General features: G+C 43.0%; 2 protein-coding genes across 9 annotated transcripts in view; one reads left to right on the top strand and one right to left on the bottom strand.

The window, feature by feature from the left end:
• Egfr (epidermal growth factor receptor) overlaps positions 1–26,549 on the top strand; it is a 153,977-nt gene that overhangs the window by 86,889 nt on the left and 40,539 nt on the right. The window contains exon 1 of one of the 4 annotated variants that reach the window (XM_086914747.1): positions 9,717–9,983. The exons of the other annotated variants lie outside the window; for them this stretch is intronic. The gene's annotated coding sequence lies outside the window, so the exon portion shown is untranslated. Of the gene's footprint in view, positions 1–9,716; positions 9,984–26,549 lie in introns of those variants that run through there. 4 annotated transcript variants of the gene reach the window in all.
• LOC147656511 (uncharacterized) lies at positions 19,895–25,865 on the bottom strand. 5 transcript variants are annotated; one of them, XM_086914754.1, is made up of 4 exons: positions 25,220–25,865; positions 25,043–25,122; positions 24,784–24,941; positions 19,895–24,550 (listed from the first exon to the last, which is right to left on the bottom strand). In XM_086914754.1, exons 3-4 carry the CDS (start codon positions 24,836–24,838, stop codon positions 20,154–20,156), a joined length of 4,452 nt encoding a protein of 1,483 aa, XP_086770880.1. In that variant the 5' UTR covers positions 24,839–24,941; positions 25,043–25,122; positions 25,220–25,865; the 3' UTR covers positions 19,895–20,153. The 5 variants fall into 5 exon arrangements, with proteins under 5 accessions (XP_086770880.1, XP_086770882.1, XP_086770879.1 ...); XM_086914756.1 differs by having other exon boundaries at positions 19,895–21,900; positions 22,015–24,550; positions 25,043–25,865; XM_086914753.1 differs by having other exon boundaries at positions 25,043–25,865.

The raw sequence follows: 26,549 nt of genomic DNA on the forward strand, positions 1-26,549 counted from the left end.
TCGTTGTTGCGGTATGTTGGGTACGTATTCAACGATCGATCATTGGTAAGAAACTGTGTGTCGATATCCGGCCCACTAGCACGCGGATTGCACAAGCCTGGAATTTCTTCTTCGCCGGGATCTCAGCCGCCTAATGTTTGCGGGATCGTTAGTAAGCGTTGAGAGACTTGAACGCCGGGGTAAGAAGCTGTCGGCTTGCGTTGGCGGCAAAACGCCCGTTTGAAAAACATCCGGCTGGCGAGCATGTGACATCTGCCACTGCACCGTTAACGTGGCTTTTTCGTTTTCAAAGCCACGGGGAAAAAGTCCTGGACTTTTCCGTTTCTCACCTTGACCGGAATCAACCTTTCACATCTGCTCGACATCTCGCGCGAGAATAAATCGATAACATGGTAGCAAAGTAGCGTAAGTAAGTTTGAAACAATTGCAATTACCACCATCTCGTAATACGTTCTTCTTTGATTTGCGACTTGTTGAAATTCTTTTTCAAAATTGTTCGTGATTCAATTGCTCGAACGACGCGAATAACCAACGAGTTCGTTAAACTCGTTTGATTCAACGACAGTGAATACATATCGATGTAGCATGATAGGATAGAGGGTTCGTTTTCCCAGACAAATGTATTCCGGCTCGTTTGGAGATCATAAAATAGGGATGATTTCCATGTTTTATCCGTTACAAATTTATTCCATCGTGGACAAAGTGAAGAAAAGCAGCCGCATAATTTGTTGAAATGGACTAAACGAAGCCGGATTAGGTGGTCGCCGGTGTGCGAACGTTCGTCACGATAACGAATGCCTTCGACTTCCCCGCATCATTCGATGTCGGAATACCACGTTTGGGATGTCGCTTTATGGTTATGCGTACATATGGATAAGTCCACTCGCTCGAGTATGATGTAGGATGCGTTCAACGTTCCCGTGAAGCAGCGTATCAAAGAGAGAGAGAGAGAGAGAGAAAAAAATATATATATATATATTATAGGTATCCTCGTCTAAGGACGCGCCTACTCTTGAAACAGAGGAACGATAATCCGGTCGTGTCGTTTCGAAGAAAGAAAAAAAAGGGAAATGAGAAAGGGGAAGAAGACATGACGAGGAATGACATTAGAATGTCATCCATATAATTAGAATAGGATTAAACGTATCTCTGATAATGCAGTGAACTTGTAGAGTATCTAATATTGAAAGAGATCGAGCATTCTTTTCATAATCGAATTAATCGTCTACGATTAACGGAGAAAATCTTTTTTTGAACGTATAACAATAACGTAACGAATTATATTTTATTTCTTAATCCTTTTGATTATTGATTTAATTATCTGTTTTTATAACGTTCCTTCTCTCATGTTCTAAAAACTATTTTTAAGATGGACCCGAAATTAGTCAAATCTACAGAAATATCTACATATGTGTTTCCTGGTAATGCACAACCAAATAAACTTGCGATAAGCGAGTTAAATCGTCAAAAATTCCACGGACGATTCTGCTCGAATCGAGCTATATTTTTCTCAAGACGAATTCATTAAAAAAAGAAAAAGAATGGATATTTTTATGGAAAAGAAAACTTGGAATACCGACGATTCGAAATCCTAGGACTGCCCACACGAAATTCCCCTCGTTTTTTTTTTTTTCTTTTTCTGAAATCGCGTTTCCGATTGTTCGAGCAATCAATGCCATTGTTAGTCGAGGGTTTTCGCGCGTCACCCATTACTTTCTTGCGGAAAGACAGAACTTATGCCGGTGATAAATATATTGCGCAAGCCCATACCTCTTTTCCTGCTCGCCTCGATCCTTTGATATCGCGTAATTTGTCACATCGACCAGTTTCTAGGGGAGGGGTCGGCAGTCCCCATCCAGTGGTGCCTAACCGTAACGCATTACGTCGCGCTTCGTAGGCGCGATAATGGCCGCGTTATCGCGGCGAATCTGGCTCAAATATTTCTACAGTTTACTGTTTGCGCGCGAGCTGATTGTTCGATAAACATTATCGTAATTACGCTTGCATAATTTTACGCGGTTGTAAATCGATAATGACAAGTTTATCGGTGTTGGGAAAAATCACGATATAACCCTATCTTTAACAGGATATTTTGTTTTTCAGAAAGTGTGACCGAGTTTTAACAATTCAAAGTAGTTGGTTAATCACCGGGTAATGGATACGCGTGATCGTTATTCCGATATTCGGTGGAAAGCGTCGTTGCGTTTGAAGGTTGTTGGGTTGGGTTAGGTTAGAAACCTACTGCACTTTTGAAAATAGACAATTGAAGAAGACTGGTTGTGATCGAGGGTTCCATAGATACAATGTGCAAGAGTCGAGAGCAGCTTTGTAGCTGCTTTTGAAACATCGATGGGACAGTTTAAAGCCCAAAGTACAAAGGGCCTTCGCATCTTAGTTAGAGGGTAACGAAGGGGGATGTCTAAGGAATAGCCTGCTTTACTTGGAAGAAAGAAAAGAGCACGACGTGTACGCGTGCTCGCATTGCTTTAAAAAAAGTAAGCCTACTTTTTCTTTTCGTTAAAGAAAAGCTTTTATTCTCGATAGTTTTTCATTAAAGCATAATAACGTTCGTTCATTCGTGATTTCTTATCCACGTCTCCAATTTATTATACAAGTGAGTAGAAATTGAACAAATCGTTGTACCGGTAATCATTGATCGATAATCATCTATAATTGACAGCTGTGAAATTTTGTTGTGCATGAAATGTTCAACATCTTCTTATGGACGTAATTTAGATAAGATGAGAAATTTATTGAGCATCGATAACCCCATTAATGACGGCTGGAAAATAAAAATTTGCTAAAGGCATCACCCTTATCCTTTCGCAATCTGCAAGGTTGTTAAATCTAATATGATGCTGGAAGCCTTAAATAGAGATATAAATTGATGGAATTATTGGTTCGTACGACGAAGCGAAAACATATAATTTTTACAATCTATCTATCGAATGAAATAAATTTGCCGAATGCAACAGCATTGTTCGTTGCAATTACGAAATCAACTGTGCGACGATCATCGCTCGTCCCAATGACTGTTTGATAGAGCAATTATTAATAATCCTGCGGCGTCGAAGACGGATTATCGTTGACAAGAAAGGAAAACAAGCCAATCGGCGATCGTATAAGTAATGGAAAAAATATTTCTAATTAATCGAAATTACTTCAAATTACTACAATATAATTACAAGAATATCGAAGGAACAAAGATTCTTAATCATCATCCACATTTATCCTCACGCTACGATTTTTCAAATCTTAGGAACCATCGAAATTTGCAACGGTCAATAAATCAATTCCTTAATCGATTTTTAAGATGTACCAAAAAATAATAGAACAATATTATTTATACATTTCATTAGAAACGCATAGATTATTCAAATAACAAGAATTCCGAATAAAAATCAAATTTCAACAAAAGAGAAACGATCAACGATGCAGCAATATCAGAATTTTACAAAAGCAAAAGGAAAATTAAAATATAATCGCACCTTGCACGAAAATCGCGAGTCGAATCATAGCCCATTAAATTTCACAATCGACTTTACTTTCACGGCGGCCACATACCGCGGCAAACTCGTTCGTTCGTGATCGGTTTTCGTGTTTCTCGCTCGGTTGCCGGGCACAGTTGGTGGGGAAGGAGGAGCATCGTGTGCGTTTAAACAGGGGAAACGTTCTCGCTCGCAAATCGTTCACGAATCGAGACGAATAATCACCCGTGCGTCTATAATAGTCGATAGATGGGTGATTGCACATCACGGGAGATGCTGGAAGGTCCAGAGTCGAGGGAAAGGCAAATGTGACGTCACCGCCACAAGAATGAGGTTAAACCGATGCTAAAGTCGCGGTTGGACGGAGTCTATGCACGCGGTGCAGGATGCACGCGAGATGCACGATCCTGCGAGGTTTCCCGCGAGCCGTGCAACTTCTCTCGAAGGAGAGGATCCGCGATTGCATCACAAGTAACCTAACCGCCATTTCTATGTACCGATCCTCTGAGATGAGCGCGAGATAATCGAGCTTCGACTATTTCTTCCTCGATTTCGAACGGAGAATGGAGATTCTTGGCCGATTACGAAACAAGAAGAGCAAGAAGAGGAGATGATCGGGAAGGAATTTGGTGTTTTTGTTTCGCGTGAAATTCGGAAATGTTTGCTCGAAGAAGATATCTCTGTTCGTACGTTGAGGAACGTATGACGTAAGTATCGAGAAGATAAGAGGAATTTTTATTAGTTGATATTCGCGCCTGGTAAAACTCACGAACCGCTGTTGGACAACTGCTCTTATCTGTTATCACGGATGTTACGAGTACGTACACGAGTGCTTCGCTTCCACTGTCACCATCTGAATGTTAATCTTCGACGAGAGACTTGGATAAACACGCAACTTGTAACGAAACTAAAGGTTCCAACTATATATATAAAGGATTGAACGGAATATTTATAAATCTTCTCGATTCGTAACCAATATATTCATTACTCTTGAACCGATTAAAGTTAAGGGTAATTAAAACCTAAACCGTGATAAACAACGTAAGATAAATTTTCTTCATCATCTCAAGAAACGTCTCTTCGTGATTAATAATAATGAACATTTAATTTATGAGGCAAAAAGTCGAGCTCTTTAAACAAGTTTTTTAAAAACTCCATTCTTTCGATCGTAACGATAAAACTTCTTCGAAAAATTAATATTAAGCGGCATATCCTATAAAATTATAGAACTCTGCTATTTGCTGTATCACGAAGCAGCATCCAGGGCTTTTGTCTTTGGCCGGAGCAGCACGACTTTGGCCGCATAATATGCGGCCTCTGGGCCAGGCACTGTCGGCTATCTATCTACAGAGGGGTGGCTTCGTGCAACATACCAACACGAGTTTCTCAGGGGGGGCTTCTCTATCTACGGAGGATCTCTGGACGAGCTCGTGCTGACCTCGGGGGCTAAAGATTACGAGGACTCGCCACGACTGGAGTCCAACCTCTGGACGAGTTGTACAACCGCATGCACGTAGACTGCGCGCCCAAGTCCGGTTGCAAGAACAATCTTATACGTATTTTTCCGCTGATGTGGCTCTATCAGAGCCACCATACACGCCGCTCCAGTTTCGTGCCTTGCGTGCCTCTCCCTTATTCATCCCTGATAATTTCCTCTGCGATCGAGAGCAATTCAGAGTTGGAAGAAAATGGAATTCGATATATTTCAGAGGATTGGCAACGATCCAACATTCCAAATCTTCATAGATATTTTCGCTATTTCGGAACGAAGAATCGCTCGAAAGTGAATACAGTTCTGAGATATTAAGATATCTAAATCGAAAGTTTTGATTAGTCAGAAAATTAGGCTGGGCGAAAGACGACACTTTCCCTTCCAAATAACGTTCGAATCCCAACCGGATCTTTCTCGGAATATCTCCAACCTTGCCGCGCAATTACACGTACACACGCGTGCGTGGACCTCGATACGTTTCGTGACGATCCGTTCTCGATCGAGAAAATCGTTTCTCCTTCTGTTTTTCTCTTTCTTTCGCGCGCGTTGCCTTACGTGGGTCGGTCGAAATGAAAGGCCTACCCCGACGAGTAGGTACAGACATTACCCACCAGCTAGGAGCTACGAACCGTTCATTGGCTGGTAATTACGCCGATTACACTCGGTTTTTATGATTGCAACGCGAGCCCACAGGCCTACGTGCCACGCTCGCTTACGCAAATGAGACACGAGAAGGGAACCGGTGCAAAATATACTCGGCATTCGATCATCCGATAATTGATCCGTCGTTGCAGGAGTGATTGCGGTAGCAAGCTGGTGAAACTTGCTTATTAGACGATTACGTTAACCTCGCCCGATACGCTGGCCTAATCGATATCGCCCTTTCGGACACCCACGCCGTTCCGCTTTATCGAGACACTTTGTTATTAACTCGATCAAGTGCACGCGAATGGTTTAATCCTGGACGGGAGGGGAGGAGGATACGATAACGAGGGTGATTCGTGACGTTGTGTTAGTCGTATCAACGCTTTGTCCCCCGCCGAGCATTCTTTTGTATTTGTGCATAAATTGGGATGCGATTACACTTGGCGATAATATATTTGACGATCGAACGTATTAGGAGACTCGTATTAAGAAGGCAGAATACGACGTTGAATTTAAAGTATCAAGCAGGTTTCGATATTTCGATCTCTGAAGTAACGTCAGTATTTTAAGATACTGGAGAGCATGAGAATGGATTTTTAGTGGATCGTCGTGCAACGTTTCCACGTGTAATATGTGTTGAAAAAAAAGAGAAGAAGAAGAAAGAGAAGAGATATACGATACTCGGAGCATTTGATATAACTTGTAAAATATCGAAGGAGGTATAGAAACAAGAAAACTCGATTAAAAATAAACACAAGATTTATGTATATGGAACGCCAACCAGTTTCACATGTTTTTCTTTCTCCCTCACAATCACGATCCAATTATACTTATTAACAGCACAAGTAATTAGCGCCGATTCTCGAGGGAACATTTCAAATATCTAAGACGATGTATCGAGAAACGAGCTGCTCCTAAAAATAAAAAAAATTTTCTCGCCAAAAATTACTCGAGTTTTCCGGGACCAATTTTTCGTCTCACGGTGGGCACGGGCGTCCTGTTAACGCGAATACGTCCCTGCGAAACCAGTTTGCCTCCCAACAGTGTAAAACCCGACGATTGATCGGTGCAGGGCCGCGAAACAGTCGCTTACATTGGCACGCGCTGCTCCGGGGAACCTGAACTCCCTAGGAACACGGTATCCGTCTTGCCAGCCGGGACACGGACTCGACAAACGAGTATTCGAACGTCTACACGCGTATCCACTTTTTAATTTTCCTCCTCTTTATTTTCCTATTCGCGGATGTGCCATCACGAGAGCACCAGGATTCCAGCAATTAGCCGAACGGAGGAGGAAAGAGCGTGTGATGGAATCTCATTGTTAACGTTGGAAAATACGGGATTTTACGAGCACGGGTTTCGAGAAGCGATCGCTTATGACAACGCCGGCTGCATTAATCAAGGATAGGCGAAGAGATACGTCTGGAATAAGTAAGGAGGAAATGGTTGTACAAAATCTTTGCTAGATTAGAGATGGAGTTATTTTATTTTGTAAATGAATGAAAGTAAATTTAAATCGAGGAAAATCTTTTTTTCACTTGTCGCGTGAGATAATAAAGTAATTGGCATTTCGACTTCGTAAATCATTATTAGTCGCATCCGAAGTGTGTGAGCGTGTTCCTCTACACGGTGTCCACATATGGTCCGCAGTACCGGTCCATCGTCTCTCCTCTTTCGCCTCGAGAGTCCTTGACGCCCACCCTGTATGTACAGTTCCTCGTGTATCCCACGACGTTCGCGTCCCGCTTCTTCCCCGACGCCGCCATTGTACGGGGAAACGCTCGCGGCGCCTTGACGGACGTTTTTCACCCTTCCAAGTGGTGGCCAGACTCTGTCACCGGGCCATTGTTCCGTGCACACGTCTCCTAGACGCGTCGATCGACAAGATCCTCTCTTTCGTGGTGCTGATAATTATTCATACGCTTGTTTCAATTTTATTAAAGTGTGGTTATCGACAGTAGGACGAATATTATTTATCGACGTGATTCGAAGACATTGGTGGATGCAATAGATTGGTTCAATTGTTGGCTTATCGTACTCGGTGTAATTTAGAGATCGAGGATTTTTAAGAAGTGAAAGAAGTATTAGCATCACAAGACTCATAATAGCACAACCAGCTCCCTAATAATAACCGAATCCACCACTCGAAACAGCGCAATGCCTGCGCTGTAGTAAAAAAATGCCCCGGACAGAGGCCCCCTGAAATGAAGACGAGAAACGGAATCAAGTCGTCTTCCTTAATTACCCGAGCCCCATCGTGGCCGGAGGCGCGAAGTTCGATCGATTCCGGGGAACCGCACGGAATTCACCGGTTTTCTCGAAAGATAGACTCCCGGAGAGGATCTCGGGTTTCTTGCCTCCCTCGATCCTCTATCCACTCCCTCCATCTCTCTCCCCCGCTCGCCCGTATGATCGGTATGTTAATGTCATTCTCCCGAATCCCCACGGCCCCGATTCGAGGTACTAGCCAGGCCAGGTTTTTCGTGTCGGGAACGATGTCGCTTCTAATTGACGAGTGGCGGGCGTAGAACGAGCGACAAGGACCCGTGTGACATGTGTCCAAGGTGTTCGCGGCGACGTTCAGCCGTGTCTTATTATACGTTGGACACCCCGATATTTCGGCGGATCGCGGCAAATCGGGGGCCAAGCCGGGGAAAAAGTGGCGGCGAGCAACCTCCGCCGCGATATTTCAACCGAGTTGAAAGAAAACGATCACTGTTTCCTCTCTCTCTCTCTCTCTCTCTCTCTCCTCCGCCACGATGTGTCGGGATTTGTACGGATGATGTTTTTTGCCCGCAGCGAAAATGGTGGCAATGGGTGCAGGGAATCTTTTCAGAATCTTGTGCCAAGGGCGGATTAATTTTTTCGAACGATCGAAAGAGAAGGAGTATGAGAGGGGCACGATTATACGTAGGGAGATTACAAAAAGTTAATTTGCAAAAATAAAAGAAGGAAGAGATTAAAGATCTCGAGGTGAGATGAATCGCTGCAAGACCAGTTTACAAGTGTTGCTGAATTTTATAATTGGCCGGATAGAATAAACGAGATATAAATTTCAACGATCGATCTTATTGAATCCCGCCCTAAATCGCGAAGCTACGACTTCATTGCCTGGAAGGGATATGTCGCACCGTCACCTCGATCGTCCCCCTCCCCCGAACAAAGAGGCCTGTCTTCCCCTGGCTGGCTTCGATTCTCGGGGAGAGGGAGACCCGCTAATGACTCGAAGAGACTCGAGAACGACAGACAGATATACCTTTGAAGGCGCTGCCCACGTGGGCGAATCCTGCCGTTTACGGATCCTAGCTACGTGTGTTCTAATAAGCTCTCGTCGAGTGTACAACCGGCGAGAGGCTCACGACCGTTTTTACGCGTGGGAGAAAGAGAAAGACGCGCGCGGGGACGCAGTGGGGAGGGAAGAGAGAGAGAGAGAGAGAGGGAAGTGGGAGACCAGAAGAGGAAACGACGAAGGAAGAGGAAAGATGGGAGAGACGAGATTGCAAAAAGAAGAGAGGAGTACTTGAATCGTGACGTTGCACTGCAAGTAGGTGTTAGGCGAAGTGGGTGTCGCTCCTCTGGAGAGCTCGTCGAGGAGAGTACGCTGCAACGGTGACATCATCGGTCACGCAGTCAGCTGACTCGACTTAGATGGAGCGAAAGAACGGAGAAAAGTCCGCTGCATAATTATCGTTGTCCGCGTAACTGCTATTATCGTCTCGATCCGCGCGGACATGACCTCAATAATGGAACGGATATCGGCTTTAACAACGCAATCGTCACGGCTCCGGCACCCGGCACCCCTTCCCCTCCCCCCCCTCCCCCTCGATCGACGCGTTTTCTTTTTGTCGGAAGTGCGTTGGTGGATGGTGAGGGATGTCAAGTGAAGTGACGCAAGAGAAGGTAGAGATATTTTTGATAAAGGGACAGTTTTAGTATAAATTTAAAAAAAAAATGCGAAGAGAAGTGCGATGTGTGTATATATAAGTCGTGACAAGTGTTTATCTCGTGATGCTTTAGCTGAAGGGTTAGTGTTGAACAGTGAAAATCGAGAAACGGATCGAAGTATTACGTCGTTATTCGTGCTTTTAACGTAAACGACACACGTCGACTGCGCGACTCGTTTTAATGCCAAGTACGTTTTGTACCGAGTATGCTGTACGTGCAGATTTTCCGATCGAAGTTACGTTGACTGAGATTGAAGAGAAATTATAGGAAGTTGATGTTCCTTTGTTGAAAATCTATAGGCTGTATACATGACGATGTATACACGACCTTCGCTACCGTACTTGGTTACAAATGAGTATTATTATCGTGGTGTAGAAAGTATTTTTAGTTCTTCCAAGGAAAATTCCAATGAGGTATATTACAAACTTCATACTACTATATACTAACGGCTTTCAAAAGTACGTTTCACGTTTCGTTTCATTTGTATCAGTTGGCACTTTCCTCTTAACGCTAAAATGTTCACCCGAACTCTCCCACCAGTCCTCCCAATATTGAAAACTTTCTCTACTCTCTCTTCACCATCGCAGTGATGCATTAACGCAACCTAACCTCAAAAATTCACTTTTTAACACTCCTCTCAACTTTCAATCTGTCGATCACACGATCACTTTTCGCACGAAATCACCGTGAAACTGTTTTCAAACTTTGAAAAACTTTCTTTCAACTTTGAAGCGGGCCAACGTGTTCCTTCGACCTCCTCGATTATTCGAGGTTGAACCGCGGGTTGAACGTTGTCGCAAGAAAGCCGAGCGGGTACGCGGAATACAGGGCCGATAGTAAATTCAAGTGAAACATTGTCCTTCGATCCCTCTTCTCCGGTATCGAACAGGGTGGTCCGGCTGTGGAGCAGCGCTCGCTCGCAGTTCCGTCGCATTCCCATTGCCCCGTATAACGAGCTCTTGGGGCGCGCGCATCCAGCCTTCCCCCCCTCCTCTCTCTTCCCACCGGTCCACAGTTGCTTCTGGGTGTTCTACGCGTCAGGCGAATTGTATCTTCGCGGGGAGTGATCCCTAACCTGAATAAATTGCATTTCATTGCCCGCTGCGTCGCCATTTGCCGACTCCTCGACGGACGATTCTTGATGATCTAATCAGGGGACCGAGATGCACCAGTGACATTCCTTTTCCCTCTGTTTCGTGATATTCCGCGTTCCATTCGGATCTTTCCAACTCGGTGGATTTCGGTTGAATCGCGGATTCTTCAAAGCGGAGGTTTTTTTCTTTTTGGTTTCGGTTAATTGGCGGACGATTCGTTGAAATTGAATCGTTGTCGAAGAATCGTGGCAAGTGTTGAGTAGCCAAGGTTGAACGATGTTAACGTTCGTCGAGAGAGCTGTAACGATGTGCGCGACACAGGTGTAAAGAATTTTCGGAAACATTTTCGATTTGAAAGAGAAAACGATCCGATGATGAAATAACTACCAATTAGATCGGATTAATTAATATTGTACACCAACGATGAGAACAATAAAAGAAAGAAACTACAAACAGAAAAGTGCACCAAAATTGCTCAATTACGTATTGAGAAAATATCGATCGTTGAAATAACCGAGAAATGAGCAAGTGAAACTTAACGTATATTAACGTTCTATTCGTAATTCGAATAAAACTCGAGCGCCTCTGGTAACAGTAAGAGAAACTAGATCTCGTCGATCATTTAAAACGACGAATGCAGTGAATAATAATTAGAAATATCGAATCAAGGCTTTTCCATACCGTGGAAACGCAAGGGATCGCAGCTGATTGTGAGTTCTCACGCTGCGAATCCCGATCGATCTGCCTTGAATGGAGAGCGTTAATGAAGCAATTCGAGGTTAGAATCCACGATAGGGGAATATATTCGTATAAAACAGGAAATTTGCATACGCGTATCGACGCGAGATATTTAATCCGTACCCGTTCAATGAAAATGATTGATATATCGTATCACATTCTCTCTTTTTCTTCTCCTCCCCCCCCCCTTTTTTTATGGTCATCGAAAATGCATAACGAATATCGAAGGATAAATATCGAAGGAATTCTTTTCGCAGACAATCAATTGTCATAATTTATAATTTAATTATTTAAAAGAAGATTAGAAATCTCTCAAAAAGTAGAGATATTGAAAAGAAAAAGAAAATAATAGTTTCAGCGAATTTTCTTTTGCTAAAATACGCATAATTTTCAGGATGAATGAAATGAAATTTTGATCGAACGAGTTACAGTTTATTATTACTAAGCAATGACACTTTGTTATTTATGCGCTACGTCAAGTGTATCCAAGCATGGACGTAATAATATCGTTTAAAAAAGGAAAAAGGAGAGAGTCAAAGATACTCGTGTCGCAATGATTTCTTGTTACCTTTCACTCTTTGATCAAAAGAAATCGATTGATCGATCCTCGAACGGATCGCGGCTGATCGAACGCGATTGGAAATTTGTTTTCGACGCGGTTAATTTTCTATTCGATTATCGCTATCGACTCTTCCTATATTCTTTTAAAGATTAAAATCCAAAAAGAATCAAATCTAAATTAATATCTAAGAAAAACAAATATTCCGACGATCTGGAAATATGGACGAAAGAAAGGAACATCGTGGATGAAGCTGATGTTTGAGAACATCAATTGTACGATTGATAAATAGACGTCCGCGCGTTATTAATCGGCGTTCTACGAGGGAAGGGAAGGGAGAAAAAAGAGCGGAAGAGGAGGAATTTCGATTCTCATTACAGATACGGGATCCCTGAACGGGACGATTGGAACTTTAATGGAGGTTTGATTATATTTTGACGTAGAGGGACGCGTGTAAACGCAGGACGAGTGTGAAAAAAGAATGGAGCAAGGCAAGGGGGAATGATGATAGAAAGAGCGTCACGGTAAAAACAAGTGATGATCGATACCATCGCGAACACTGCGAGGCGAGAATCGATCATAATTATTGCCCCTATTAACCCCTCGAGAAGATCGATATAGTTTACAAAGCCGGCCAACCTTTCAAACCGGTCTGTAAGTTCATGCTTAAGATAATACTGTTGTATTATTTATATGGTCATATATTTTTTACCTTCTACTTTTATAAAAATACATCTCTCCTTATGGAGATGGGATTGCAATTCGTTCTAAAATTAATATATATATATGTATATATATAACTGTATTTCTTTATTAGTGAACTATTATTATAAATATAGATTTTTTTGAAAACTTGAAAATATTGATACATGTTTACAGTTTTATTTAAATTAACATGAAATAGATGGAACCAAATAACAGAAAATAATTAACAAGATCATATTAATGTAATTAATGATCCTCTTACTTATATATACGTTACTCATGCAAATTACAAAAATCCAAGAAACCACTTTTTATATAAAACGTGCACAGCATCCTCGACACATTCAACCATATTCGTTCTCCCATCCATCCCTCGAAAAAAAAAAGGAAAAATCGGAGGAACACGAGAATTTCTCACGCGACTCTCCCCAGGGTAAAGGACTCTCTCGAAAGGCTAGGAACTAGCTCGCCGGTTTCAGTATTCTCCTGTCCGTTCCTGTCGGCGAGATCACGCGGCATCAGCCTCGTCCACGCCGAGAAACGCGCTGCAGACAGGCAGCGCGGCTGCCGGTGACGCGACAATAGTCGATTCGTTACTTCGCACTCGGCAGCCTCCAGCAGAGACACGCTGGACATCGTGGAATCTTGAGCCAAGTCGGAAACAGGCCCTTTACTCGCTCCATTTGTCTCCGTAGAAGCGGCCGCCGCCACGACGAACGGTTCTCTCCGTGTCGAACAAACGAACCGTGGAAAAATGAGCGAGCCATTTCTGGCCTACGAACCCCAACTTTATCCGAGACATCGTTGTAAGAGGATTTTTGTGGTTTTGCGAGTGATAGGCCGGTATATCGTTGCAAAGGACAGTCCTCGTTGTAATTGAGTCGGATGGAGATTTTTGCTTTTAAACTTTATTGTATATTTTAATAAGGAATAAGAAATTATTGTTCGTTTTCCGTGATGATGAATGAAATGATTGAAATTATTTTATATATATATATATATATTAGTTTTCAATTTAATTAGAATCATTCGTATAAATATTAAAGGGAACGTACGTTATATACGTTTAACGCAAATTAATTTTAATTCGCCTGGTCATAAAATCTTGCTCGGAATCAATACATAAAGTTTCATAACTTGTACATTTTAAAAGACTTGTCCTGATTCATCATTCCCAAAAAATCTTATCTGATGGCGTTTAAACTCGAGGCTTTCATCGACGACAAACGATAAAGTCGTCGGGCGAAACTGCCTCTTTTATCGGAAACCTTTCCGCGCAAAAATCCGATTAAAAATTTATTTTTCGAGGATGCTCGAGCCGGTTTAGATACTTACGCGCCCTATCGGGTTTCTCCCTTGCTTAACGAAGCAACGAGAAAAACTGGAGCGGGTTTTATCGTGGTTACCGGGTGTAAAGCATTTCGAGGGAACAGTATCTATCGATGCTTGTCGTCGGTTTGCGGCGAGCAGAGGCCGCAAAACGTATAAACAGGTCGAGACAAGCGGGACACGGCGGTCTCCAAGGCTTACAAAGCAATTACCCCATTACCCCGTGGTGAACGGGGCGAATTACGCTAATATATCGACGACACGATGCGCAACAGCCTCCCCTCTCTTCGGCGCGCGCACAGAGAAGGAGCGAGGGAGGTTCGTGGATTCTTGCAATAAAGTAATCGATTTACCGAGAGGCGACGTATCAATGCGCGCTCAATTAGCGCTTCGAGTCGAGTTATCGAAGGTGTGCGCCTCGTTTCTTCCAGTTTCGATCGGTGGATCGCAAAAGGGTTCTGCATTTTTAGGAATCGGAAAAAATGAAAGATCGATTTGATTTTTGTTTTCAACCAATGAGTATATATTCGAAACACGATGGTCTTTTTGAGGAAGTATATATTCGAGGATTTTGCGATTTATCGTTGGATAATTTTTATAAATTCGATCTTTGTTGGTGAAAGCTCGTTACATTCACGATTTCTTACGGTTCAAGGAGTAAAAACGATCACAAGAATTCCTGCCTATACGTACGATCTTTGAATGGAATAGTAAACAGATATATAGAGATAGAGAGGACAACAAAGGAAAGAATGAAATACGAATGAAAAAGATCCAAACGAATTGTTGCGTTTGTATACGTGTCCTGTTGTTTAAGGAATAAACAAAAATTAAACTTTCATACCTCTCGTCCGTTAAAATCCTTCAATAAAATCCGTTCCACGGATTAAATTCTTTTTTTTACGCTCCGAACGTGCATAATTCGCGGCATACCGCCACGAGGGCATATTTTTTCCCCATTCTTCCCTCCCCCGTTTATTGCTTAAATTATCATCCAACGGTCTCGTCCAACAGCGGCCAAACAATCCCAACGGAACTCGCCGCGGCACGATCATTAAAACCCCGTGAATAATCGGTTCCACGCGCAAACATCGGCCATTAAATCTGCGTGCAACTTTCCCGTTTCCCTTGACAACAATTTCATCTTCAACAACAACAGCCACCCGACCCATTAAAGAACGAACACAACCTCTGCTCCCCTTTGGATTAAGCTCGTTCCGTAGATAGCGATCAACGTTATGGCGCTTTGATGTTTCTATAATTTTGCGACTTAAAAATCGTGGAACGGGAGAAAAGAAAGAAAGAGAGAGAGAGGAAGACGGCATTCCACGGATCGACGTGGAATCGTAAGAGGATTATATTTCCTTCTAAGAGGAGGCTCGCGATTTCGCGACATTATCGCCCTCTCCCTTGAAAAGGAGACAAGAATCTCCTCCGCCGTGCCATTTTTACCAACCTTCCCGTCGCATACCTTCCTCTCCTTCTGGAGTTCGTTCAATCGGATTAAATTCTCGAGGAGGATACACGGAAATCGGGCGCGGATTTGCCGAGCGCTCGGTGGACCGCGAAATAACACGTCCCTCGACGAGATGTCCCTTCGGGGGCTCTGTTTCGAAAATGCCAAGGGGATTTACTCGTGGAGGGAGCGCAGGTATCGCTGCTGAAAGATCGACGGGGACGACCGTGAACTCATCTTGATCCCACCAAGAAGTTGGACGCAGAAAAAATAATTAATCCCGTGCCGCAGAAATGGGAGAGGATTACGGACGAGGGGGGGGAAGGGTTGGGGAGAGAAGACGAGAGAGAGAGAGAGGGAAGATTGGAGAAATCTCGCCAGACCGTCGAGCAGGATTATAATCTTCGATTAATAAAGGCCTCGTAAAAAGCACGCGTGATCGATCGGAGCTCGTGGAAGATCGTGGAATACGACCTGGTTCGTGTTGTTTGCACAGTGCGTGCAAATATTGGCGAGGTATTATATTATATTTGTCGCATTGCTTTCTCGATACATGGATCTCGCGGCCTGTTTCTTGCCGGTGATATTCCTGGAAAGTAAACGGTGTAATAAGCTTCGCAGAAAATCTTTCTCGCTTTGCTTCTTTTGGAATTTTTTTCATTTTTCACGAGAAATGATTGGTTGGGAGAAGAGCGTGTGGATGGGTTTCTTTCTGTAACTGGAATTAATTTTTCTTAAGTCTTGTTATAAATAGAAATTACTTTATTATATGCGTATACATCGTATCGTTACTATCCTCAAAGAATTTTCTTTCGCAACTCGTTGTAACGAGAATGACGAGATTCGAGATAAATATTCGAGAAACGTCAGATCCAATTTATTAAATCGGCAACATACACGTAGTAATAAGGAAAGTCCCTGACGATTCTTCAAGGCTGAGTCGATATCCTCGTTAATAATTTATGGAATGACGTATCTCGAGACGGTTTTCTTCACAGGGAAACGATGCGCTACCGGATTCCGATTGATAGAAAAGATGAAAGAATGCGAGAGAAATGATAAATTTCGATCGATGAAACTTGGAGGATACGAGGAGGAAGGGTCGACAAAGGATGAAAATTGAATAAAACAAAAGCCAAGCTGACGAGGTGGCACGGTGCATAATTAAAACAAACAAAGAATGGTTGGAAGCGCAGAATCGAGTCGGTGGTGGAGGGGCCTTGTCGACCTTGCAACTCGAGCTCTCTGAATCTCGTGCGCGCGGATTCTCTCGCGTGGAAACCGTTGCGCGTGCGGTTTCCTCTCTTGACTAAAATAGTCGAAGGGAACGGACACGTGGAACAAGACTGATGTTTTTACCTGAGACTTCTCGGCTGTCTGGAAGAAAGGAAACGTTGCTGCGTTGAGTGAGAATGATCCTTTCGAGGCGAGAGATTTAATTCAATTGATTCGTGCTTGATTCTCGTGGAAAAAAGGAGATCAATAAAGAAATAAAGATCAAAGTAGACGAGATAGAGAAAAATACTTTGGAAATTCGAACAATCCTTATCTTTCTCATAATTCCAAAGTTTCCATCCATTATTTCTACGTCGAAATTCGAAACGTCTCAGTTCTCTCGACCAACTTGAATGATCACTTTCGTCGCTCGAGAAATTCAAACGTCACGCTTGCCCGAAAAGCTCCACGTCGGATGATCGATCTTTCTTTGAATACGAGGCGAACCTGGAAGCTTTACCTTTCGAGGTAGGCTGAAGGGCGTGCGGGAAAAGTCAGCGGGGCTTCTTTTCTGGGCAAGAGGAGAGAAGAGGGAAAGTTGTTCCCGGATATTTATAACAGGCGACGAGGAACGCAACGATAAATCAAAAAACAGTTCGCCAGGGATGAACCGAGGTCTCCTGGTGGGGGTCAGATCAGTTTTCGTTGACGACGCAGAAGGAGAGGTGGAGGGATAAGAAAAGGAAGGGGGGGAGGAGAAAGAGGTCCAAGGGAGAAGGACGGTCAGGGCCGTGATGAATGCAGGCCGAAAGGAGGCTGGCCTCATCTACATTCCTGAATGTACGATGCCTGCCTGCTCTTGATAATCAGCATGCCTTATCGTCTGTGACTTTGAACCTCTTATTGTTGATGGCCAACCATACGTTTCGCAATAGGGATTCATTTGTGAATCCCGAACAAGAGATACACTCGTGCATTCGCTATTGTTATTAACCGAGCTTTGTCATTACCGTTAAGTGGCGGTGCATCCCGCGTGATTGGACCGTTTGAATAATGGAAGAAGAAGAAGAAGAAGAAGAAGAAGAAGAAGAAGAAGTAGAGGAACGATTCTATACCACAGGTGTTAATTCTCTTCGTTGTGGGATTTTATTCTGGAATATTGAATCGTAATGAAATTTTAAATTGTAAAAATTCGCGTTCGAAATGATAACTCTACCTCCGTTCGGAAGAAATGAACAACGCGGCAATTCTCCGCCCTTAGATCGGTATCTAAGCCAACAGCGTTTAAGATCGCCGGCTGAACTTCATTGTTCCGACCGCAAGCCAGGCCAATCTTCGTCCAACCGCAACTCGGGCGAATGATAAAAATGCCTCTCCATTGGCTCGTATCCCCCCGCGTTATCGTGACAGCTACTCAAGAAGCTGCAGGAAGAATCGATTCGATTTCACGTACGTTGCTCGTCTCTATCCGTTGAATGTCGAGGAGGATCGCGTTGTCGTGATCGTGAACGGCCACGAAACCACCGCTTTGAATCGGGCGCACACGGTGTGTAAGCATCGATAAAGCTTCAGCTCAACCTCGGCCTGTCCAGCCGCATTACATCGAATGACTGGCAACCTGCCAGAACGGGATTATGCGCGCAGTAAACGCGTGTGTAATGACGGGTTTCAGGACGTGGCACGAACCAACGGCGCCCTCGATGATGGCCGCTCCACCCAATGCGATTCGTGGCGTTGCACAGCCGAAATTGGGCGGCCGATTCGAATAATGACCGGTATCGCGCCCGATGCGCCAATTGCCTCGAACCGCCGGATTGAAATGGCAACGGCGCGCATATGCTTTAATCAAACGCGAAACAACGCGTATACGTACGTGGCCCTCGACTGATTGCAGCCGTTCCTTTCCAATCGTGCCCCAAGCCCTTTGGAATTCGATCGCGGTACGTGTGGAAACTTTGGAGATTTTGCAATTATGGGACGAACGGTATCGAGCGATCAGAAGCGAACGAATTGCGTTTACAACGCATGGTTTGGAGCAGTTTAGCTCGTAAGGATTCTTTTTCAACAGCATTCAAGAATTTTTAACAATTGCGCGCGAATCCTTGCCGATTTAGGGGTTCTCGTTTCTTCTAGAATTAGTGTTGATTTTCTTGAGAGTATTTATCTTATGTATCATATCATAAGGTAACATACGAAACAAATTGGCCTACAATTTTGAATCGAATTTTTTAATCAGATCGAAATTAGAAAACAAGTTCTTAAAAAAAAACGTGCCAATGATAATTTAACTTGTCGTCGAAAGTAATCGCACGGTTGAAAAATTTGAACACACCTGTTGAAGAAACATCACGAAACAGCATCGGCTACATACGTGCGCGAACGCGTCAGGTATTTTATGAGGTGCAGAAGAACAAGCCCAATCCGAGGGGCTGCTCCGCGTTTCGGCTCCTCCAGATACCTCGATTGTAAACGAGACTTCGGCACGGGTTTCCTCTTTCTTCATGGCCTGTTAGCTCCGTTCCATTCTGCCTCTCACCGGCCCGCTCCCTCTTCACCCTCCCCTTTCTCCACTCCTCCGACCACCGTCCCATTTTACCCTTAGGGCCCGCGGCCTCGATCCAGGCCCCCATTGTCCGTGCCGCGTTTCAAGATGCCGCCACTGGCTTTAATGAGAATTTTAATTACCCAATCCTGCGACTCTCTCTCTCTTTCACTCTCTTTCACTGCCTTGTAAAACGCTCGTGGACAGACAGCCCGGCCGATTACTCTTGCGCAACTCAACATTGAAAACTCATGCCATGTCACTATCCGTTAACCGTCCCAAGCAGTTGTTTACGCGAGTAATACATACGGTTAAATTGCACGTGGACCGACGAGATCGAGAGCACATATGTTCTTCGCGTGTTGAACGACATTCGAGCTGACTCGAGCCGACTGGCGAGTAAAAGTGATCGATGGAATATACGCGCGATGGTATCCGCGATACGCTTTTTCTTTTTCGATCGATTATCTTTGATCGAGCAAGAGAGGTGACGTGTTAGTTTTTCTTTTTTTTTTTTTTTTTTTCTTTTGATCGGAACAATTGGGTTTCTCATTTCTTTTTCGAAAATTGCGTCGGATGATTATGTTATCCTAGCGCGTTTCACCACTATGGGAATAAAGATGGATAGATCGGGTTTTATAATAACGATTGTTGTTAAATAATCACGAGATATAAAATACAAGATATTTTGGTTAATTATTCGTTTATTTCGATAAATATTATATTCGTTATATTCGATCGGATACAAAATAATATGAATTCAAAAATACAAGCAAATACAAAAATAAAAAGCGAAAACGTGTACTGTATCAAATATCGCAATTTGAACTTTTTTTTTTTTTTTTCTTTTTTTTCTTTTTAGACGAAAATGGCTTCGAGACTAAACGATTTGGAAACTTTTCCGAATGAACAATTTTGAAATTGATTGATAAATGATGCCGAACTTTAAATTATTTTATTGTTAAATCGATCCTTAAAACGTTGCAACCACGATGAGTACAACATATCTTTTTCTGGTCTCTTCATTTCGTTATATGTTGCCATGTATTCTTCGTTATATTCGTTATAATTCCAATTTCTTTTCTTACACTCCGTAGGTGTATATATATTCGATTGCATAACTCCAGAAGGCCCTACGGGAACAGGATTTGATCCCGTGTTACCCCCTCCTCCATCTGATGGTTTCTTCAATATGTCCATTTTGGGCAAATCATTCTTTCCCTCGTTCGAATTTGCCTTCTTTTCGTTAACATTAGCGATGTTGTTCGAATGTTGAATAGTGCCTTCCAACGGCGCGATGCCAGTATTATTCGCGTTCTTTTTCAATGGAATCGCATATTCCTTCATAAGTGAAACATCGTTCTTTTTTGTGTTTGATTTCGTTTCTGGATTAGCAGGATTAATGGTCCCCATTAGTGGGAAAATATCGACTTTGTCCGTTCTTTTATCCTCGATTTTCGGGGAAGAGGTGACCGCCACGTTCAACAATTTCATCGACGTTTTCTTCTCATCCGTTAATTTTAAAATATCCTTTGACTCGCTATTTTGCGACGAGGTGGAGCTTGCGGGGAATACGTTCTCCGACTTGTTCGTCAACAATGATGATTTAACATCCGTCGTATCGTTAACTTCTTTGAACTTTTTCAATTTTTCGTGATCGGAAAGTGTCCCTTTCAAAGGTGCTGACCCTGTCACTGTTATCTTTTCCATCAATAGATTCACACCAGAGGTTGTTTCACCAGCTTGTTTCAAATTAGAAAGATTCGCACCCTTCTGTGCCTCGAGATTCATCGTATCGTATCGAGATTCATCTCCCTTCATATTAACCAAACATTCTTTTCCCTTATTTTGATTCGCCGCCTCCTCACCTTGCACCTTTAATTCAGGTTTTTTTATTTCAACTTTAGAATCGTCTAATTTCGTTACTTTCTTTACCGAATAAATCCTTTCCGCCTCCATGACTTTCAGCTGCCCCACTACATTCCTCGGTTCCATCAGTGTTGCCTGCTTCTTCGTAGAAAAAATTTTCGTCGGTTCGACGATCTTCTCCGAGGAGGTTGACACCGATTGTTTCGATAACACGTCGGTTTTGATACCGGTCGCGTTCGAAACATTGGCTACGTTCGACGACGGCTTCCTGGACGGCACGGTGACGCCGTAATCGATCAGCGTGCCATCCTTCCTCTTCTCGATCGGTTTCATGGACTTCAGAATCTCTTTAATACGCTGGTCTTCGTCGACCAATTTGTCCGCTTGGTCCTTAGCTGTTGTTCCCTCCGTTCCTTGGCGGCTTTCCTTCTTGCCATCATAATCGACTTTACTTGAAGACGGCGACGATTTTGCTGAAACATCAGCAGATTTGTTAGCGCTACTTTTGCCTAATGCGTTCTCCTTTTTGAATACCGTGTTTGAATTGTGTACATTTGCCTTTTCAACGTGGGTATCGTCCCCCACGAGCATTACGGACTTGACGATTTTCGTCTCTGTTTTCTTCTCTTCGTTCAACTTCAATTTATCCACCTCGTGGCCAGTTTTCTGACCCTGATCGACCAGAGTCGCTCTCGTCTCAGATCTCGTCTCCATCTTCGCCTCCCGCGGGACAACCTGCACGTATTTCATGATTTTCGGCGAGCATACCGAGCATATCGAGGTCGAGGCCTCCGATTCCTTTTTCACTGGTAAAGGCGCCTTCCTACGAACATAATTCTTATGTTTCACGCGAAGCTTCGATCTCTTTACTATTCTGCCGCTGTTCTTGGCGCTCCTCGGCGACGCCTTCGCACCCTCGAGCTTGATCGACGCGCACCTATTGCCACTCTTCTCGAGATAATTAATTATCGGCTCGGTTTCGACGATCGACGGTTTCTTCGTATCGCCCGGATTGTTAACTCGTTTCGAATCGATGGAATCGTGCTTGTCCGTCGAGGTAACGTCACTGCTTATGCTCTCCTTTTGCAACGCACGATCGTCCTCTGTCTGCACCAACGGCAACGTACCGTCCAAAGACACCGCGGTATTCCTACTCGGGTTATTATCCTTCCTCTTGATGTTCTTGAACGAATCCTCGGAGGACCACCAGGGAATGACGCTTGAAGGGATTTTATTTTCTTGATGTTCGTTGTTGTTGCTCAAGTTCTCCTTATTCATCGTGGGGGGAAGTTGCGAAGGGGAATTTTCTTGCGGTACATTGGATCCTTTCTGAAAGATAGCCTCGTTAGGATTTAAATTTAATGGAATATTTCTCACAGTTAAAACATTTTCTTCTTTTGGTACTGAACCATGAATACTGGGGACGGATAACGTTTCGATTTGGTGGTGGGTTGGCGGTGGCGTGCTCGCGTTTTCGGGCTTATTGACATCGATCATGTCTAACGTGTCCAACCCTTTTATCGAAGGTTCGTCCTTCCTCGCTTCCTCTTTCATCGTTCCAGCTTTCTTAATGTCGATAGTGTCGAAAAGATTCTGCGGCCTTGGCGGTTTGACAGGGGGCGGCAAGGGTGGGGAGGGGCTGGCCGGCGAGACGGGAGACGGGGTATCCTTTATGTCCGCGCCTCTCGGCTGTTGGACCCGCGGCTCGTTGAATTTCGCGGCTATCTGCAGATTCAGTACAGGCTTCGAGGACGCCGTGATACTGGTTTTCGACTGTTCCTTCAACATTGTCGCCCGATCCTTGGACGGAATCCTTATCTCGACCTTGTCCATCGAGCTGAAAACGTCGAGTTTGTCAGCCCTCGCGACGATGCTCTTCAATTCAGAGACAGGTTTCCCGTTGATGGAAAACTCGATCTGTTTAACCGGGATCGTGTTCTCGCTTATGGATATTTGCATGGAGCCGAAATCGGTGTTGTGGCTCGATCTGTTCATCTCCATCTTCCCGGTCGTGTTCTTCTTCGAGAATATCGTGACCGAGAGCTGCTCCTTGGCGCTACTCCCCACCGTTTTTGCCGCCTGCTCGTCCACGTTGATGGACACGACAGACTCGTTCTGCGAGGGCGTCATCCTCAGCTCGATTTGGGGCTCCTTCGTCGTGCCTGTTATAACCGATGTCGGGGTGTGGGACGGGGTTTTCGACGTGCTCCCCGTCGTATTCGTCGGGGGGCTTCCCGAGCTTACTGGCCCCCGTTTGATGTAATCTATTATGGGGCTGGAAGGTTTCTCGAACGGAAATCTCGGGGGTTGCTTGGAATTTTTCGACAGCATGGTCTTCCACATCTCGCTCGCCTCGAGCAGCTCGTTTTTCTGATTCGCCGAATCAACGCTCGGCCGGGCGTTGGCCAACTCTCTCTCCAATTTCCTCTCCTCGATGCTCTTCTTGTGCGCGTTCATCACCCTGTCCAACCACTTGGCGCGCTCGTTCACTTGCGCGTTCGTTGCCATCTCTTTCTTCTTCTCGTCCATCGACTCCGTCTTTTCGGTGACACGTTTCAGATTCTTTATCACGTCGTCCACTTTCGTTAACCACTGATCCTGCTCGTCCTTCACCTTTGTCGTCTCGTCCTCGACGAGGTTCGGCAAATCGGGCTGCTCGGGTTTCTTGGCGTCGACCGAAACAGGAATTTGCTCGAGATTCGTCGACACGTTTCGCTTAGGGACCAAACTCCCTGCCCAATTGTAATAATCGTTCCCGAGTTTCATCGCGTTACTGTATCTTTCTATCATGGCCGCGTACGAGGAGGATCTTTGAAGCTCGTGGCCCATCGAGTTCTTGCTGCCGTTGTATTGAGAATAGTAACGTGAGCTGGACGTTTCTTTGATCAGTTTAGCACCGTTCTGATTAGAGCAGTTCAAGCAAGCGGAGGAGATCTTCTCCCTCTTGCTCTCGTCCTGTTTCGTTTTCAATTTTAACAAGACGGCGGACGCGGTGCTGAACGGACTTCTATGGATGATCATCCCCATCGAATTTATATTGTCCCTCTGGAGCCTCGAGTTCGATCCGTAGATAACCTCGTTGTAATTGGCTATCATCTGCGCGTACGATCGAGCCTCTTTCTCGTTCATCTCGTCGATTTCATTTTGAAATTGCGCCTTCACGATTTTCCCGTCTTTCGTTATCTGTTTCTCGATGTTTCGCAGGATGGTGTTACGTTTGAAGGATTTCTTTATCCGATACATCGAGCTCTGCCGTTTCTGGATCAGCTCCGTTGAAAAGATTCTGTCCGATAGTTTTTTGCATTGTTGCACAGACGTCGCTCCGTTTTTTATACGGTCCCAGTAATGAAAGTTTCTGATGGATTCGATGATCTTTTTCGATCGAGATTGTAACAAACGACTTCGAGATTTCGAGTAACAAAATTCCGAACGTTGCCTCTTGCATATCCCTTGCTCGATTAATATCGGGACATCTGTGAACAATTGATTAATTCGATGTTAATGCGATGTTAATTATCGAGGAGTAGTAATATTAAAATAGAGGAAGATCCGTGGAAAATTATTTATTGAAGATTTTTTTGAAAACGATATTTGGATACACGATTTTAAAATTTTTAATAATCTCGCAAACGAATCTCCAATAAACGAATTTTCTTCTTGAATTTCTATAATGTAGCGTAATAACGGAAAAATTGTGGAATCTTACTGGACGGAATACGTCGGGTAACGTTAATACCAAGTACATATTTCAAACGATTCATCGTGTATATGAAGGGTAATTGTCTGTTGTTATTAACAGTTTGTATTAATTCAGGTTTATATATAATTTATATAATTTCGATTTTTTCAAAAGTTTTTCAGGATCTGGTACGTATAAAATTAAAATAGTTACTAGCAATTTTGAGAATGAATCAGGGAAAAAATTAAAAATATTGAAATGATGATTTCTAGTAGTCACGACATACCATGTTAAAATGTCAAATGGGTTATACGAATAATCCAATCAAACAAAGGAATTTACATCTCGATCTTGTTTCTCGGATCGCTTCAAGTCAAATAATTATGTGTTTCAATATTCATATTATTACATCGTATTAAAAATAATATTATAGAGATATTATTTTTCCCAACACGACCATCACCTTTTTTCCCCTCCCCCGATATACGAATTTGCCAATTTGTCGCCAAATACGATTCTCAGTTAGAAACGAAATGGAGCTAGTTATAGTTGGAAACCTTTAGTACAGGGGACACATTATAGATCAATGTATCTATAATATACTTTCCTCGATGCGAGATCTATTTTTTTTATTTCTATTTTTTTTTTTTCTTTTTTATCAAATATTTACGAAGCCCCGGGGGACACACAGTAAGCCGGCAAGCCAACCCTTTTGTTTGCAACTGAAACACGGTAAATAAGGTTCGAAAAATGGCACTGGCGGCACTTTTAATTCAACCGCTGGGAGTAGATCGCTCGGATAAGAATCTTGAGGATAGGTATTGGAAGTCACGCCGACAGTCTTCCATGTGATACAATGCAACGAATCTCGATGCCTGCTTTATCTTCACGATCTTCTCTGCCTTTCCATTTTCGTCGGTCCTACGTATTTCGTGGTTCAAATCGCAGATATCGATTTGAAACAATTGAATCAATCCGTTAAAACTGATTTTAAAATGATTTTATATATATCGTTATTTTATATTTTACGTGTATTCCTTTCTAAGAGGAAGAAATTAACGGAAGCAGGTTAGATCGGATCTGTGATATTGATTACTTGAAAAGAGAATGATTTTATTGGCGCGAATAAACATATGAATAGGTAGAATTTTTTTCTTCATATATTTATCAATATTGTCATTTTAATACGATTAATTTAATTCTCTCGTAATTCTTTCGGAATAATAACTAACATTATACTATAATATTATTGTACGTAAAGTGTCAAATTAAATTTTCTCAAATTGAATAATTTAACGTTAAATATTGGTATTAATATTGATTAATATAATCGTATACTCAATACAGTCGTTATCTTCATATCTTATCATTATATATAAGATTTTATAATTACGTACGTACAGAAAATAATTTCATTTTAATCTTTTCTTTAAAACGCAAAGAAATAAAAAATCGATAAGTTAATTCTTGCATTAACATTTTATATGCATGATACGTGAATTCTTTTCAAATTCGAAAGAGTTATTGATAGCAATTATTTTATTCGATATTAGATATATCATTTTCAAAATTGCAGAATATTTAGGAAATCAAAGTGTACATTTTTCTCTGATTCCCATAAAACAATTCACGAGCAAAACGGGCAAATTACGTTCAACGCGTGAACCCTTGTATTTATAACAGTCTGAAAGTTATCGCAAAGTCAACTGATTCATATGTTGACGTAAAAATCCACCATCGCACGTTACATATTTGCACTTTCCAGCGTAAAAATCGCACTAAAAAAATTCTCG

The sequence above is a fragment of the Apis florea genome, unplaced genomic scaffold (genome assembly GCF_048593485.1).
Source record: "Apis florea isolate Af1SG1 unplaced genomic scaffold, ASM4859348v1 contig_3732_pilon, whole genome shotgun sequence".
In the NCBI taxonomy this organism is placed as follows: domain Eukaryota; kingdom Metazoa; phylum Arthropoda; class Insecta; order Hymenoptera; family Apidae; genus Apis; species Apis florea.